Raw genomic sequence first — 15,607 nt, 5'->3', positions numbered from 1 at the left:
TAGGAGAGCCGTGGCTGTCTCATTGCCTGCGGTCTGTGAGTGTCCGAGGAGGGAAAGACGGCTTCCAAATGAAAACCGGGGTGCAAACAGGCCCACGTACCTGTTATGCAGGACAAAGTGAACAGCTCAGTCTGTGGATTCTGGACTCTGTCTATTTTGATGGGTGGGATCGTAATCGTCACCTTGAATGTTCTCCCATAGGAAAAAAAGAATTACCCTGTATCTATTATAGTAACACATAGGAGGGTTTAACGCAGATGTACTATTTCACGACATGTAGATAGTCTGGGTTACAAAAAAAATGAGGCAATAAAAATATGTTTCCCTCCCCCCAGCTGCAGTTTGAAGTGGTACAGCCTGGAATCTTCCAGACATTCCCCCGTGGGGGTGGAGAAACAACTGCGGCATAGAAGAGCTGTTTTTTATACCCCACTTTTTACTACCCGAAGGAGTCTCAAAGCAGCTTACAATTGCCTTCCCTCCCTCTCCCCACAACAGACACCCTGCAAGGTAGGTGGAGCGGAGAGAGCTCTGAGAGAACTGTGACTGGCCCAAGGTCACCCAGCTGGCTGCATGTGGAGGAGGAGTGGGGAATCGAACCCGGTTCCCCAGAGGAGAGACTGCTGCTGCTAACCACAACCACCACCCGGAGTAAAGAGCATGGGCGCCGAACCACTGTGTATCTCACGTTAGCGATCATTTTTAGAATTCAGAAGGGTCGGATGTGAAAGTCTCTGAGTCCCCCAGCCCCCAAAGAACTTCCCTGTGTCTCCTGGGTGAGCAAAATCTGAAGCCAGGCCTCCAGGCTAAGGGACCTCCTGCCCACCTAAGTGACTCAGGGCTGAAGAGGTAGGAAGGCTCCGAACTTTGCAGAGTTCCCTCAGCCTCCAAGAGCCAATGGACGGGGAACCATGCTGTCTTAAAGGGAACAGTGGCCTGTGTCCTCTGCAGCAAAGCCTGGTGTGTGTGCATGGGTGTTACCTGTGCCAACAAGAGCCGGTGGCGAGAACGACTGGAATGTGGCCGCAGGGGCCCTAGCCCCGTCTCCAAGGGAAGCAGGCTCAGCCCAGATCAGCACTAGAATGGGGACCCCCTAAAGGAGTCCAGAGTTGATGGGCGGAGGGCAGGCCACCTTGGAATGTCTCTTGCCTCAAAAACCCCTTCAGGGCTGTCATTGGCTGGCCATTTTATTTATTTATTTATTTATTTGATTTGTAGACTGCCACTCTCAGATTGGTCGGCTCGTGGAAGGTATAAAATCGACATTAAAACCCAGTACAATTTATGCAATTAGAACAATACACTTGAAACAATCCAATGGATGGCGGCAGCAGTCAACTCCCCTGTGGGCCCTTGACTCTTCCGCTCACAGTCGTTGTGTCCCGCCGGATGACCCCAGCGATGTTAGCCTGAGGGGGGTACAGATCACAAAAGGAAGGGAGGGACCCGATCTTACTCCGTGGTCTCTCCATCCCAGCCTCAACCAAATGTCTGGCTATAGAACACCATCTTGCAGGCCCTGTGGAACCCAGAGAGCTCCATCAGGGCCTCAGCTCTCCCGGGAGCTCATTCCACCAAGTAGGAGCCAGGACCGAAAAGGCCCTGGCCCTTGTTGAGGCCAGGCTCACTTCCTGGGGGCCTGGGACAACCAGCAGATTTGTAACTGCAGAGCGGAGAGCCCTGCAGGGGGCATAAGGAGATAAGTGGCCCTGCAGATAAGTAGGACCCAGGCCACGTATAGCCTTAAAGGTCAAAACCTTGAACTTGATCCGGAAGCTAACCAGCAACCATTGCAGCTGCTGCTACATTGGCTGAATATGGGCCCTCCACAATGATCTGTGAGGACCCATGCAGCCGCATTTTGTATCAATTCCAATTTCCAGGTCAGGGACAAGGGTAGGCCCGCATAGAGCGTATTACAGAAGTCTAGTCTGGAAGTGACCGTTGCATGGATCACCCTGGCCAGGTATTCTGGGGACAGGTAGGGCACTAGTAGTCGGCTTGGCGCAGGTGGAAAAAATGCTATTTGGTCTACCTTCATGTTCTGAGCCTCCATAGACGGGGAGGCATCAAAGATCACCCCCAAGCAGGGTTGCCTCACTTCCTGCTTCTGCCTCCTCCTTCCCCGCCACAGGACCTCCGTCTTGGGGGAGGTGGAGTTTCAGATGACTCTGTCTGAGCCATCCAGCCACAGCTTCAAAAAAACGGCAAATATTTCCAGGGGGAAGCCCGTCCATCAGATTTATTAATTTTCTTACATTTCTATACCGCCCTCTCATAAGGCTCAGGGCGGTTTACCGAAAACGTCACAAGTATACATCATAATCGAGTGACCACAAACATAACAGTGGTTCCAAAATCAAACACAACAAATTGTAGCAAAATACTACAACAGATTCACTGTGCATTAACCACTCTCAATTAGGGTTGTGTGCTTCAGCTGCCAGCGGCTGCTTCGAGCTGGAAAGGCCACTTTGGTGGCCGAAGCCCAAAACACTAATCTCAACTTTTATGAACTCCGTGGGAGTTCAGCATGGCTCAGATCATGGAGGGTGGTGTGTGGGGGACTAAGAGATGTTGCTGAGTTGGGCGGCATTGGCCAACCACTATTATTGTCGGGCAGGGGTACGCAGAGGAAACAGGTATACTGCTATAAAATATGAAGCCAAGGAGGCACAACAATTACGCCGTCCGATTGGGCCATCTCATTAAAGGCTATTATTTTCCTACCCACTCACTCGCCTCGTCCCGGTGCACTCTGGATCACGCCAGAAAGTTGGAACTTTCGGCTGCTGGACCAGGGATGACCAAACTCCAGATGTCCACGAACTACAATTCCTAGAAGCCCCTGCCAGCATGCAGTTTGGCCTCCCGTGTTGCCAGACCAGCGTAGGATCTTCTGACAGTTTTCTGCCACTGCCTCTGTGTGCTCTTGTACTTCTGCATTAGAGCGCAAGGGAGGGCGCATCAGTGGCAACCATGGAGGGATTCAAAGGTTCGTCCCCCCCCCCCTTTCCCAGGTCCCTCTCTTGACGTTTCAGCTTCTAGGCTCGTTTCTGCCATCCATGGAGCCCCCAGTCTGGCACTGCTGTCTGCTGCCCAAGATGCCACCTGATGTGGCTAATTTGACCAGCTCCCCCCCCCCATCCTGCTCCTATGGGGGGGGGGAGAGGGCATTGCCGCAGCAACGGAAGACTTCAGAGAGAGAGAGAGAAGACCCAATTGCTGTGGTAACCGAAACCGAGGAAACAGTGGGAAATTGGGGTGGGCCACGACACTGTGTGCGAATTGGGAGAGGGGTCAAGGTGGTCGTCTCCCTTCTTGTCCGGGTCCCGCATCAGGAAGGATGTTCAGAATATGGCTGCCTTTTGTACGACCCGACATGAATCAATGCAGGGACAACTTTTTGGCATGCAGCAGTTAAAAGAAGCACTAGAGCAGAGTCCCCAATAAAACATGGGTTTCCCTTGGCCACATGAGCCACTGGGTGGGTGTGGGTGGATAGGGGACACCCATGCCGGGGTGTAGCTGGAAGACCTCAGTTCCTGGTACCAGAAAGCTGCCGTGTACCCCCTTCCCCCCCCCGGTCTCGCAGGTCAAGGGCACCTGGCAGCCTGTGCCAAGGCTAATCAAAACTCATCTCTTGTTTTGGGACTGGCTGGCCAAGTGAGCCATCCGCAAAGAAATGGAGGCACTACAGGGAATCCTAAAATTAGTCCAGTAGTGCCGTAAAGGCTAACAAGCTCCCTTCTTCAGATACAGAAACTACAATTCTCATGAGGCCCTGCCAGCACATGGCCATCTGGACAGCCATAGTTTGGCCACCCATGTTCTAGAGCAGCGGTCCCCAACCTTAACGCGCATATGTGGCAGCTCTGCGCATGCATGTTTGCGTCCGCTGGCATGCCAGAGGCCACGCCTGCCTCTTCTCCCCCCCCACAGCAAGAAGCTAGCCGGGCTGCAAGTGAAGCAGCCACTTTGGTGGCCACTTCGCTCGAGGCCTGGCAAGCTTCTCGCTGCGGAGGGGTAAGGCAGGCGCGGCTGCAGGCGGCCCAGTACCGAGGCCTTTGCAGCCCGGTATCGGTCCGCAGACCGGGGGTTGACGACCCCTGGTCTAGAGCAGTGGTCCCCAACCCCTGGGCCCCGGCCCAATGCTGGGCCACGAAGGCCTCAGCAATGGGCCTCGACTCCCTCTCCCTGCCCCCCCCTTAGCGAGTAGCTCACCAGGCTGCGAACAAATCGGCCGCCGAAGCAGCCAATTAGCTTGTGGCCCCGCAAGTTTCTTGCTTCGGGGGGGGGGAGTGAAGTGCAGCCGCTGGCACGCTGGCAGTGCAAACGCACGTGCGTGGACTTGCTGCGCATGCACATTTGTGTCCAGCAGGGGCCGCATGCACGGCAGTTTTGTGTCTGCGTGCACAGCAGTTTTGCGCATGTGCAGCGCTGCTGTGCACGAAGGTTTGCGCTCCCAACGGGGCGCAAACGCACATGCACGGTGGCACTGTGCACGCGAAAAACCGCTGCACGTGTGCGTGTGGCCCCGCCGGTTGCAAACGCGCACGCGCAGCAGGTCCACGCATGCGTGTTTGCGCCGGGGCTGCCATGCATGCGCGGGGCCCGGGTCGCTCTCTCCCTCCACCCCATGGCAACAGTCCGCAGCAACAAAAAGGCCGCTGTTCTAGAGGATAAGTTTTTGAGTGTCATAGCTCCCTCTGCATCCGGAAAGCTTATCTCCCTATAAAACTTCTTGTTTTCCGTGGTGTCCCGAACTCGAACTCTGCTCTCCATAGAGATCGTGGCCAGCCCTGCAGAGTTGGCCATAAGGAACTGGGGCAGCAGCTTGGCTTGTGTGCTAAAGCCGGACGTATCCTAGTGGGTGGAGACAAACCCCCGTTGTGGCATGGATTACGATATCTGAAAGACAATCTGGAAACTGCTTTCTTTCTTTCTTTAATGTTACTGGCAAGAAGGGGAGAAATGGGATTGGACTCTGGGTGCCGCTCGGAAACCTCCAGGGCGTGATTGCTATGGAACGAATTAATGTGGTGCTCAGCTCACAGCAGAGGGAAAGGACAGGTGGGCTGCGTTGAAGCCTGCCCCAGACAGGGGGGAAAAAACAATAGAGGGTTTAGTCCAGGGGTGGCCAAACTGTGGCTTTCCAGATGTCCATGGACCATAATTCCCAGGAGCCCCTGCCAGTCAGGGGCTCCTGGGAATTGTAGTCCATGGACATCCAGAGAGACACAGTTTGGCCACCCCTGGGCTAGCAGGTTCTGGAAGGGAAGGGTGCTAGGGACGCGGGGTGGAATAGCCCTGAGAGGGCCACAATAAGGGGGAACGGTGGAGCTTCTCAAGACCCGAAGGAAAGCTGCAAAACAGGCTCTTGCAGAGAGCGAGAGAGAAAGAGAAAGAAAACAATGCCCTACAACGTCAGCCGTATATACAAAGAAAACAGAAGAGTGGCCCCAGGCAAAGAATGTGCTAGGGGGGGATCGGAGACAGCCAACGTCCTCTGGGGTCTTCATACAGGCTCCATCTGCAGCTCATCAGCCTCTCCAGATTCCAGCTCATGGAAGGCAGCGTGGGAGCCGATGACAACCAAAGTGGCACCTGTGGGGATGACAGAGAGGAAGGGTGACCTGTTGTAGTCACCTGTCGCGATGGAAGCGGAGAAACTCGCCTCCATCCCCTCCCACCCTGGCCATTTGCCAATCCTGGGGACATTTTCAATTTTCAAGCGTTTGCTGGCAGGGGGCTCCTGGGAATTGTAGTCCATGGACATCTGGAGGGCCGCAGTTTGACTACCCCTGGTCTAGTATGTGAGGCAAAGGGGAGTCTGTATCACATGCCTAAGCCCTGGCAGTGACGTGCCGCTGCATTACGGCAGGAGTGGCCAAACTGTGGTTCTTCAGATGTCCATGGACTACAGTTCCCACGAGCCTTTGCATCATGCACCAGTGCAGGTATGGTCAAGCTGTAGCTCTCCAGATGACCATGGACTACAATTCCCATGAGCCCTTGCTGGCACTATGGCATGAAGCAAAGCCTTGGGCTAGTTGGAATAGTCATTGTTGGTGGCAAGATAAAAACAAAACAGAAAGAAAGGGGGAGCACAAACGTAGCCTCCAATGCAATGGCTCTGGTCTGGTTAGACTCAGCCTGAGTTAGAACCCATTCACGGTCATGAAACTCACTGGGGCTGTGGTTAGCCGAGCCTACCCAGCAGGGCTGTTGTGCGTTTAAAAATGGAAGAGGGAGAACCACCAGCTGTGCTCCTCCTTGGAAGGGCAGGGCAGAAAGGTAAGAGAGGCTTCACTGGTTGCTCTCAGTCGCATGGAAGTGCCTCAGAAAAGGGTCTGGAGCTAGGGAGTAGGAGAAGAACTGGGTATTTATTGTATCTTGCTTCTTCTTACCTGAAGGAGTCTCAAAGTGGCTTACGATCTCCTTTTCTTCCTCTCCCCACAACAGAACCCCTGTGGTCAGTGGGACTGACAGAGCTCTGACAGAACTATTCTGAGAACAGCTCCGTCAGGACTGTGACTGGCCCAAGGTCACCCAATTGGCTGCATGTGTAGGAGCGGGGAATCAAACCCAGTGCTCCAGATTAGAGGCCGCTGCTCCTAACCACTGCACCAAGCTGGCTTTCGAAAGGAAAGTGCTGCCTCAGAACTGGAATGGGATCAACACCAAAGTGACTCACCCAGCACCCAGAAAACGGCAGATCCGGCTCCAGCCAGCCAGAAGAAGGGGAAAGAAATGCCTCCGGCTAGACCGTACTGATGGGCCGTGCTGAGTTCTCGGCCTAGAGAGAGAGGGATGGGGTGAGAACGCACAGAGGTGACAATGAAGAAGAGACTCGGTGGCCAAATTTCAAACCAGCAGCTTTCTTGAAGGTGTCCTAGGGCTCCGTTTCGTTTGCGTTTTTATTTCCCCCTCTAAGGAGGAAATCTGCATGCAGGACCCCTCTCTGAACTTCACAGAAGCTTCCAGCCAACTTGCAGGCCTCAATTGACCTGCTCGAACAGCCACCACTCCAAAGGGTCAGATTTAGATTTCTTGATTAGTACCATCATTGTCTCATGGTAATAAAATGGGTTGAAGAAGCTGTTTAACTGGAATCCTGGAGCCCCTCTTGTAGATAAGACCCCTGTTGTAAAAGAAACCAGTTTTTTGGAGAAAAGGTAAAAGTCATAAATATTGACGCTTGCGCAGAAGTATAGGTAGGCTTATTAGCATAGTAGAATCACCGTCCCTGGGTGGACTTAGAGCTCATTTTAATGCACATACATGTATGGAAATTGTATGTTTGGGGCGTATAGGGAATAGAGTGTGAGCCCGGCCCAGGACTGCCCTGGAAGGGACAGTTTAGATGGAATTTTCCTGGTTGAACTGTATAAAAGATTGCTTTGGACCAGCAAGTTTTGAGTAAAAATCTTGGCTTTCACCAAAGAAGGCTAAGCTTTGCTCCTGTTTGCGCAAACATAAAACTACTTTCTTACTGAAGTCTGTTTGTGAGATTTATTTGGCCTAACAATTCTGCCCTTTGCGGGGTTTACAAATGGCTCTTTTGAGCCTGCGGGCACATTTGAAATCCTGATGCTGCATGGTGGGTGCAGCAACAAAATGGCTGCCATGGGGGGTGAAGCCAACTGTAAAATGGCTGTCAAAGGAGGCGGAGCCAACTGCAAAATTGGCTTCTGTAGCCTGGTGCAGATTTTTTTGCTGTAGTGGCAACTGCGGCCAAGGCAATGTTTGGAGAAAAAAATCTGCACAGCCAATCAGATCTCCAGGAGTTAATCAGAAGCCCTGCCGGGCCCCACCCACTTCCTCAAACCAGTTGGTAAGTACCAAAAAAAAAAAAAGCGTTGGCCGGCTCCATGAGGCACCAAGTTAGAAATGCATCCACTAAAGTAGCGATCCCCAACCTGTGGGCTGCGGACCACATGTGGCCCTTCGACTAATTGGAGGTGGGCCCCGAAGGACGCCTCCCCCCCCCCCGGCCCTTTACAACACACTTTGGGTGTCATTGTCTCCCATCACTTCCAGATGGGGCTATCTCGTTGCAGAGAAACAAGCTCAGGGTTCCCATTGATTTATCATAGTTAAAATTTCCATGAAAATAAAATGTTCCTTATGTTCATTGTTGTGGCATGTCTGTATCTTATTTTGAAGGGATGTTTAAACATTACCATAGCGCTCAGAGAACATTAGGGCAGTGGTTGAGAGTAGAGGACTAAACTACCCCCCCACACACACCGGGCCTCAGTAAAAGGCGTTGAGTGGTCCCCGGTGAGTGGTCTCCGGCATTGAGTGGTCCCTGGTGATAAAAAGGTTGGAGACCACTGCACTAAAGGAAGGTGTCCAGTTTTTCTGCAGGCTCATTCTTGTTAGCACACTGCCATCCAATGGCCACTGTGAGAACTGCAATATCCAAAGGCCATTGTATGAAAAGAAAAATTACAGCGATTGACCAAGGCCCACATGAAGGTCAAATGAAAGCAACAGGGAAAGGGGAGGGCTACCGCCTTCATATCTGTGGTATCCGCGGTTAAGCAAGGTTGTTTTCCTTGCGGTTGAATGTAGGCAGTCAAACACGCAAATGGGACTATCCCTAGACGGTTGTGCCACATACAAAAATAAATCTCCTGGAATTATAACAGACTTCCAGACTACACTGATTTATTTAAAACATTCATGCCAATTCTCCAGGAGAAAATGTCTGCTTTGGGACGTGGCCTGTATGGCATTAAGAACCTCCCCTCCCTAAACTCCACTTGCCCAAGTCATCTTCAAATCTCCCAAGTATTTCTGAACCCGGAATTGGCAACCCTAAGTGGACATCTTGTATGCGCTGAGTCTGCTCGGTGGAGTGGCTCTTTTGCTTTGCTGGCTGAGGCAGGACATAATTTACAGGAAGGCATGGATGTCACCCATCAGACCCGCCCCCCGCAAACCAGAGCCCCCCTCTCCTTACCAAACACGACCAGCTGTGACTGCTGCGTCTTCAGGTAGATGATGTAACAGGCTCCGAAGAAGACGGCGAGGGCGATCAGAAGCAGAGGGGAGGTGATGCTGCGGAGGGGAGAGGGGACAGCAAGGAGGTCAGACACCAGGGCAAGGGAGGAGTTGTGGTTCAGTGGCAGAGAGCACATCTGGGATGCAAGAACGTTTGTGGCGTGATTTGTGGCATCTCCACTTCCAAGGCAGATCTGGGTCTGTGGTTGGAATCAATGAATGTCCATTTCATACGAAACAAGATTTGGTGCAAAACAAAGTTCCAAGCCCAGCAGTACCTTTAAGCGAACAACATGTGCATGCGCTCTTCTTCAGGTATTTGAGACACACTCTGTGTGTATGCAAAAGTTTCAGATTTCAATTAAATTCTGTGGGTCTTAAAGGTGCCACTACACTCAAACCTTTTTCTGTTGCTTCAGACCAGCACGGTGACTCACCTGTACCTACGACTCAGTGTACTTCATGGATTCCAAACTAAAGCAATGAAGGGGTGCTGTGAGTCTGCAGAATGTGTGCAGATCAGTGAAAAATGGCAGATCTCCAACTATTTCTAAATATATTTCCCAAAGGGACAAAAGGTCAACTCCTACAGCCCTGGATAAAGGGCACCAAAACATTAGTCAATCAGATCCCAGCCCATTGGCCATCTCTGGAGAGAACACTGGGTAGCCACCTGCTGACTAGGCCCCTGCCTATCGTGGCTACTAAAAACAACTGCGGTAGTTCGAACTACCGCACCACTGCACTCATTTCTCATGCTAGCAAAGTTATGCTCAAAATCCTACAAGTTAGGCTCCAGTAATACGTGGACCGAGAACTTCCAGAAGTACAGGCAGAATTTCGAAGAGGCAGAGGAACTAGAGATCAAATTGCCAACATACGCTGGATCATGGAGAAAGCTAGGGAGTTCCAGAAGAACATCTACTTCTGCTTCATTGACTATGCTAAAGCCTTTGATTGTGTGGAGCACAACAAATTGTGGCAAGTTCTTAAAGAGATAAGAATACCAGAGCATCTTATTTGTCTCTTGAGAAACTTATATGCAGGTCAAGAAGCAACAGTGAGAACTGAACATGGAATCACTGATTGGTTCAAAATTGAGAAAGGAGTTCGGCAAGGTTGTATACTTGCCTATTTAACTTGTATGCGGAGCACATCATGAGAAAGGCGGGATTAGAGGAGTCACAAATTGGGATCAAGATTGCTGGGAGAAATATCAACAACCTCAGATGATGCAGATGATACCACTCTAATGGCAGAAAGTGAAGAGGAACTAAAGAGCCTGTTGATGCGGGTGAAGGAGGAGAGTGCAAAAGTTGGCTTGAAACTCAACATCAAAAAAACAAAGATCATGGCATCCGGCCCTCTCAATTCCTAGCAAATAGATGGAGAAGAAATGGAGATAGTGACAGATTTTATTTTCCTGGATCTGGCCTCCAAGATCACTGCAGATGGGGACTGCAGAAAATAAATTAAAAGACATTTGCTCCAGGGGAGGAAAGCTATGGCAAATCTTGACAGCATCCTAAAAAGCAGAGACATCACCCTGCCAACAAAAGTGTGTTTAGTCAAGGCTATGGTCTTCCCAGTTGCAATGTATGGCTGTGAAAGTTGGACCATAAGGAAGGCCGAGCGTCAAAGAATTGAGGCTTTTGAACTCTGGTGCTGGAGAAGACTCTTACGAGTCCCTTGGACTGCAAGGCGAACAAACTGGTCTGCCCAACCTGGATGGAGTACAGCTATCAGTGGTTCACTCCACCAGGAACTTGGGCATGGTCCTTGATGTCTCCCTCTCAATGGAGGCTCAGGTCACGAGAGTAGCGTGGCAGCCATTCTGCCATTTTTGCCAAGCCAAACTACTACTGCCCTACTTGGCCCGGAACGCAATGGTCACCTCTAGACTGAACTTCTGCAACACACTCTACCTTGATCCGGAAACTGCAACTCATCCAGAATGCTGCGGCCAGGATCCTCACGGGGACCCCATGGGGACCCCACATTCAGCCTGCTCTCCAACAACTGCACTGGCCACCAGTTGAATTCTGGATCAGACTTAAGGGTAATCTGTACTTAAGGGTAAGGCCATACACGGTCTTGGTCCCGTGGACTGAGAGACTCTCCCTGCCTATTCACCCCAGTCTGCCACCGCCAACCGGCTGGTGATCCCTGGCCCCAAAGAAGCAAGTCAGACCTCAACCAGAACCAGAGATTTCTCTGTCCTAGCCTGTGCTTGGTGGAATGAGCTCCTTGAAGAGATCAGAGCCCTGCCTGAACTTCCACAATTCCGCAGGACCTGCAGAAGGGAGCTTTTCCGCCAGGCGTTTGGTTGAGGCTGACTGAAACGACAATATCTACTGGGCCTTCAGAGAACCCCTATCCATATACTGGATCCTACACTGCTACCCATGGAGTGACTGTTGCATAGTTAGCAAGTTAACTTGATATTGTACACACTGTTATCACCTGTTAAAACCACTGTCACTATTGTCTATCCGAATTTATGAATTATGCTGTTCTTCTTTGTTACGTTTACTTCCTCTTTGTTATATGTAAACCACCCTGAGCCTGAAGGGAGGACAGTCTAAAAATATATAATAAATAAATAAATAAAATAAATAAATAAAATAAAATCTGCAGTCTATAACAAACTCAGCAGGTTTTTAAAATGTAAGAACCTCAGAAGAGCCCTGCTGGATGAGACTACTGGTCTACCCAGTCCAGCATCCTGTCTCACACAGTGGCTAACCAGTTCCTCACGCAGAGCCCAAGGCCTTCCCCTGATGTTGCCTCCTGGGTCCGGGATTCAGAGGTTGACTGCCTCTGAATGTGGAGATTCCCTTGTGTCATCTTTAGTTCTTGCGGCAAAATCTCTGAGCATAAAAACAGGGAAGGAGAAACTCTGTACATCTGTACCACAAAAAATTCTTTCTGTCTCCCCCATGGTTCCAAATTGACATACCAGTTTTAGGTTGCTTCCCCTTGACATGCTTATATTTATGGTGTTTGGGGGGCAACAGCAGGAGGGCTTCTGGAGTTATGGCCCTGCTGTTGTACCTGTAGATTTTGGGCCCTGTGTGATGCACAGCGTTGAACTGGATGGGCCACTGGCCTGATCCAACATGGCTTCGCTTATGTTCTTATGCTTATTTGCATTTGTCTCTTTTAGCCTCAATCAGAAGTTGCTCTTTCAACATCCATGCCGTTAAATCAAGGTGGGAAAAATGCTCCTGGCCATAAGGGCTGGAAACATGGCCTTTTCATTTGGAAGCCGTGACTTTCTGTGTGTCAATCTTTTTTTTTTTTTTTAACCTGACCCGATTCTGCTCCTGTTCAGCAATCTGACAGCAGGATCCTCGACCGTGCTCCCAAAGCAAAGAGAGACTCCTCACCCCCTTCTGCTACTCACAGGCAATAGACGATGAGTCCCAGGAAAACAAAGACGTAGTTGCTCTGGAAATATTCAACGTTGCGCACAAGCCGCTTGCACAGTTCCCCGAAATTCCGGGGCTTCCCAAAACGCCGCTGGTCCAGAAAGTTGGCCCAGGGACGGATGGTCGCTTTCCGCTGCTCCAGCCATTCCTTGGCAGGGCCTTGGGGCAAAAGAGCTGGGATGGAGATTCTGGGACGGGGCAGAGGAGAGCAAGGAGTGCTTTAGAAAGCTGAAAATTGTAACAGACCCCCCCCCCCCGGTGTCCCACACCCTTCCGAATACTGAGCACCCAAGCCCTTCCCCTAGGACATGAGTGGCCATACTGTGGTTCTCCAGGTGTCCATGGACTACAATTCCCATGAGCCCCAGTTTGGCCACCCCTGCCCTAGAGGCTCTTCCTAGTTTCTTACTTGGTTCCCAGCACCGATCCTGCAGTCTCCACTTCAGTTCCTGGATTGAAGAGATGATCTGGTCCTATTTTGCTAGCCATATTGCTCTGGAGAATTTCAGGCCCAGGCAAGGAGCTGCAGAGACGGGAAGAGAGGAAGAGATCTGGCTTGAAGGAAAGCAACCAGGAAGGACTCAGACCTCACAGGAAGCCAATCACATGAGATCCTTGATTGGCAGATACAGAAACCAAGATGATTTTGCACACAGTCTAGGCACAACTATGCAACATTCCACAGGGGGCTTGCAGTCGATCAGGCTCCCCTGACAGCTCTAGAACTGAGCACAGCTGTGGTGTAGTGGCTAACTCTCTCCACCCCAGGCATGATTTTATAAACCTCTATCATGTCTGTCCTTAGTCACTTTTTTTCAAAACTGAAAAGTCTCAGACTATTATTCCTTTCCTTCTATGAAAGCTGCTCCAATCCCGTAATCATCTTGGTTGCCCTCTTCCATACTTGTTGGGCTCCATGCTGCTGCTGGATTTGAATCTAAAAGTTTGACTGCAGACCAACATGGATACATAAAACCGCTTTGGATCCCCAATTGCTTTCCCTTTCTCTCCCCGCCACAGACACCCTGGAAAGTAGCTGGGGCTGAGAGAGCCTGGAGAGAACTGTGCCTGGCCCAAGGTCATCCAGCTGGCTGCATGTGGAGGAGGAGTGGGGAATCAAACCCATTTCTCCAGATTAGACTCCGCCGCTTTTAACCATGACACCACAATCCAATCCAATTAATTAATTAGATAAATGCACACATAGGGTTTGGGATGGCCATATTTCATACTTTAAACAAATTAATTTTTAAAATTTAGAATGTCACATAGTCATTATCATTACAAGATAAATAAAAAGCCAGTATCAGAATCACAGTACACACGTCACTTTTTTAGGAGCATATTTTTAAAAAAATCCTTGGTTATATACCTGAAAATGTGTGAATGGCAACAAAAACCTACTTTCCCCTGGGTCAACACCACCATAAGAATTTGTGTGGACTGCAGCTGCCCTCCCCTCCCTGGGTCCCAGCCTCTGTAAAACTTCCCAACACAATACAGGGTTCACCCTGCTAATTTCTGATATCCTGTTTGTCTACTTTTGCAAGTTTCTCTTGCTTACCGGTAAAATCTATTTGCAACCTGTGACCTATTGTACTTTACAGGTGAGAAATACGTGGCTTTATTCTAACCAGCAGCTGGTTTAAAAAGGGGGGGGGGAACCTGGAAGAGCAATTTCCTCCTCCAATTCTGCAAACAGTCAGATCCTGGAACAAAAGGCCAGTTCCTAGTATTACTGAGTAAATCGGAAGAGGATCCTAACATGGGGAACTGTTGGCTACAATACAATTAACATTATTTACTTAATTATGTTTATAAAAGAAGAAAACATAATGTATAAAAGCCGCTGGTGCAAACTGTGCAGAGACCAACATTCGTGTCCCTGCTTGTTCACGGCCTTGTTCAACTGGCTTTGAGCAAGGGACAGCTCTCAGATTAACCCTTCACAGGGTTGCTGGGGCAATAGTCTGGAGCTAGTTAGGTTCTCAGCTCTTTAGCAGAATGGGGAGATAGAAATGCAACACTGACACATAGAGCTCAGCTGTGAAACCCATATCTCATTACCCCCCACCCAGAATTTAGACCTTCAGGGCTGCAAGGAGGTAAGAATATAGGGGAAGAGAAATCCGGCTGCCTAGCTAAGACCTGTGGTTTCTTTTTGCAGAGGTTTGGTTGAAACCCGGATGAATCGGGGACAGAGATAACAGAATATTTCCCTGGCAGATTGCGACTGTCAACACTCAGCAATCCGGAGGTCCTGTGCTGGAATTAAGGTGGTGGGTTAGGTCTGAACCATCAGGCCACATGCAAGGAAGAAAGGGGGCAAGCAGCACAGTGTAATCTACCTAAGGTTGCCCACTCCAGAGTGGGAAATTTCTGGAGATTTGGGGGTGGAGCTTGGGGACTATGGGATTTCAGCAGGGCGAAAGACGTAGCCCACCCTCCAAAGCAGCCATTTTCTTCTGGAGAGCTGCTCGGTCTCAACTGGACATCCGCTGTAATGCCACAAGAACTCCAGGTTCTAACGGGAAGTTGGCAACCCTGGATTTGCCCCCCCCAAAATACTCACCATTAGATCAGGGGTGACGCCCCCATCTAAAGCCCCCAGTGACCATGGGATGCCACCCTCCCACCTCTCAGCCCCAGAGTAGGGCCCAGCGAGACACCTCTGCCCAGCTCCACAAGGCTCCAGCCCGGAAGCAAAGATGCTCCGCAAGCGCCGAGGGGCGCTCTCGCTCTGCATCCCAGGTTGCCCCTAGCAACTGGACCTCTGCCGCTCACCTGCCGCCTTGGGAACCTGGTCCAGGACAGCCTCGCCGGAAGCACGGTGCCTGCGTGGCAAGGAGGCAGGGCAGGAAGACGGATGTTTACTTTCTGGGCGCAGTGGCTCCTGGGAAATGTAGTCTCGGCGTACTCCCGAACTCCCCAACTCCCCTAGCACAAAAGCAAAATGTGAGTCCAGTGGCACCTTTACGACCAACAAAGTTTTATTTAAGATGTCAGCTTTCGTGTACATGCACGTTTCCTCAGACAATGAAACAGGAATTATCGGAGTACAGCTATGAGGAAAGTGTAAATTAGCAGCGAATTAGCAGTAAATAATGAAGATATCCAACAAATATGCAGCATGATGAGGAACAGATAATGCCTTGCTTGCTGAT

At 50.5% G+C, this 15,607-nt stretch overlaps 1 protein-coding gene across 2 annotated transcripts; it reads right to left on the bottom strand.

Annotated features, from left to right (window-relative positions):
* Window positions 1-4,931: 4,931 nt before the first annotated feature.
* Window positions 4,932-15,407, bottom strand: RABAC1 (Rab acceptor 1). 2 transcript variants are annotated; one of them, XM_077336740.1, is made up of 6 exons: window positions 15,228-15,407; window positions 12,853-12,966; window positions 12,419-12,631; window positions 8,972-9,069; window positions 6,698-6,799; window positions 4,932-5,607 (listed from the first exon to the last, which is right to left on the bottom strand). In XM_077336740.1, exons 2-6 carry the CDS (start codon window positions 12,930-12,932, stop codon window positions 5,519-5,521), a joined length of 582 nt encoding a protein of 193 aa, XP_077192855.1. In that variant the 5' UTR covers window positions 12,933-12,966; window positions 15,228-15,407; the 3' UTR covers window positions 4,932-5,518. The 2 variants fall into 2 exon arrangements, with proteins under 2 accessions (XP_077192855.1, XP_077192856.1); XM_077336741.1 differs by lacking the exon at window positions 15,228-15,407 and adding an exon at window positions 15,016-15,174.
* Between the last annotated feature and the right edge of the window lie 200 nt (window positions 15,408-15,607).

Source organism: Paroedura picta, chromosome 5, assembly GCF_049243985.1.
Source record: "Paroedura picta isolate Pp20150507F chromosome 5, Ppicta_v3.0, whole genome shotgun sequence".
Taxonomy (NCBI): Eukaryota; Metazoa; Chordata; class Lepidosauria; order Squamata; family Gekkonidae; genus Paroedura; species Paroedura picta.
Note: the sequence above shows the minus strand (reverse complement) of the source record. Positions and strands in the feature narration are given on the sequence as shown.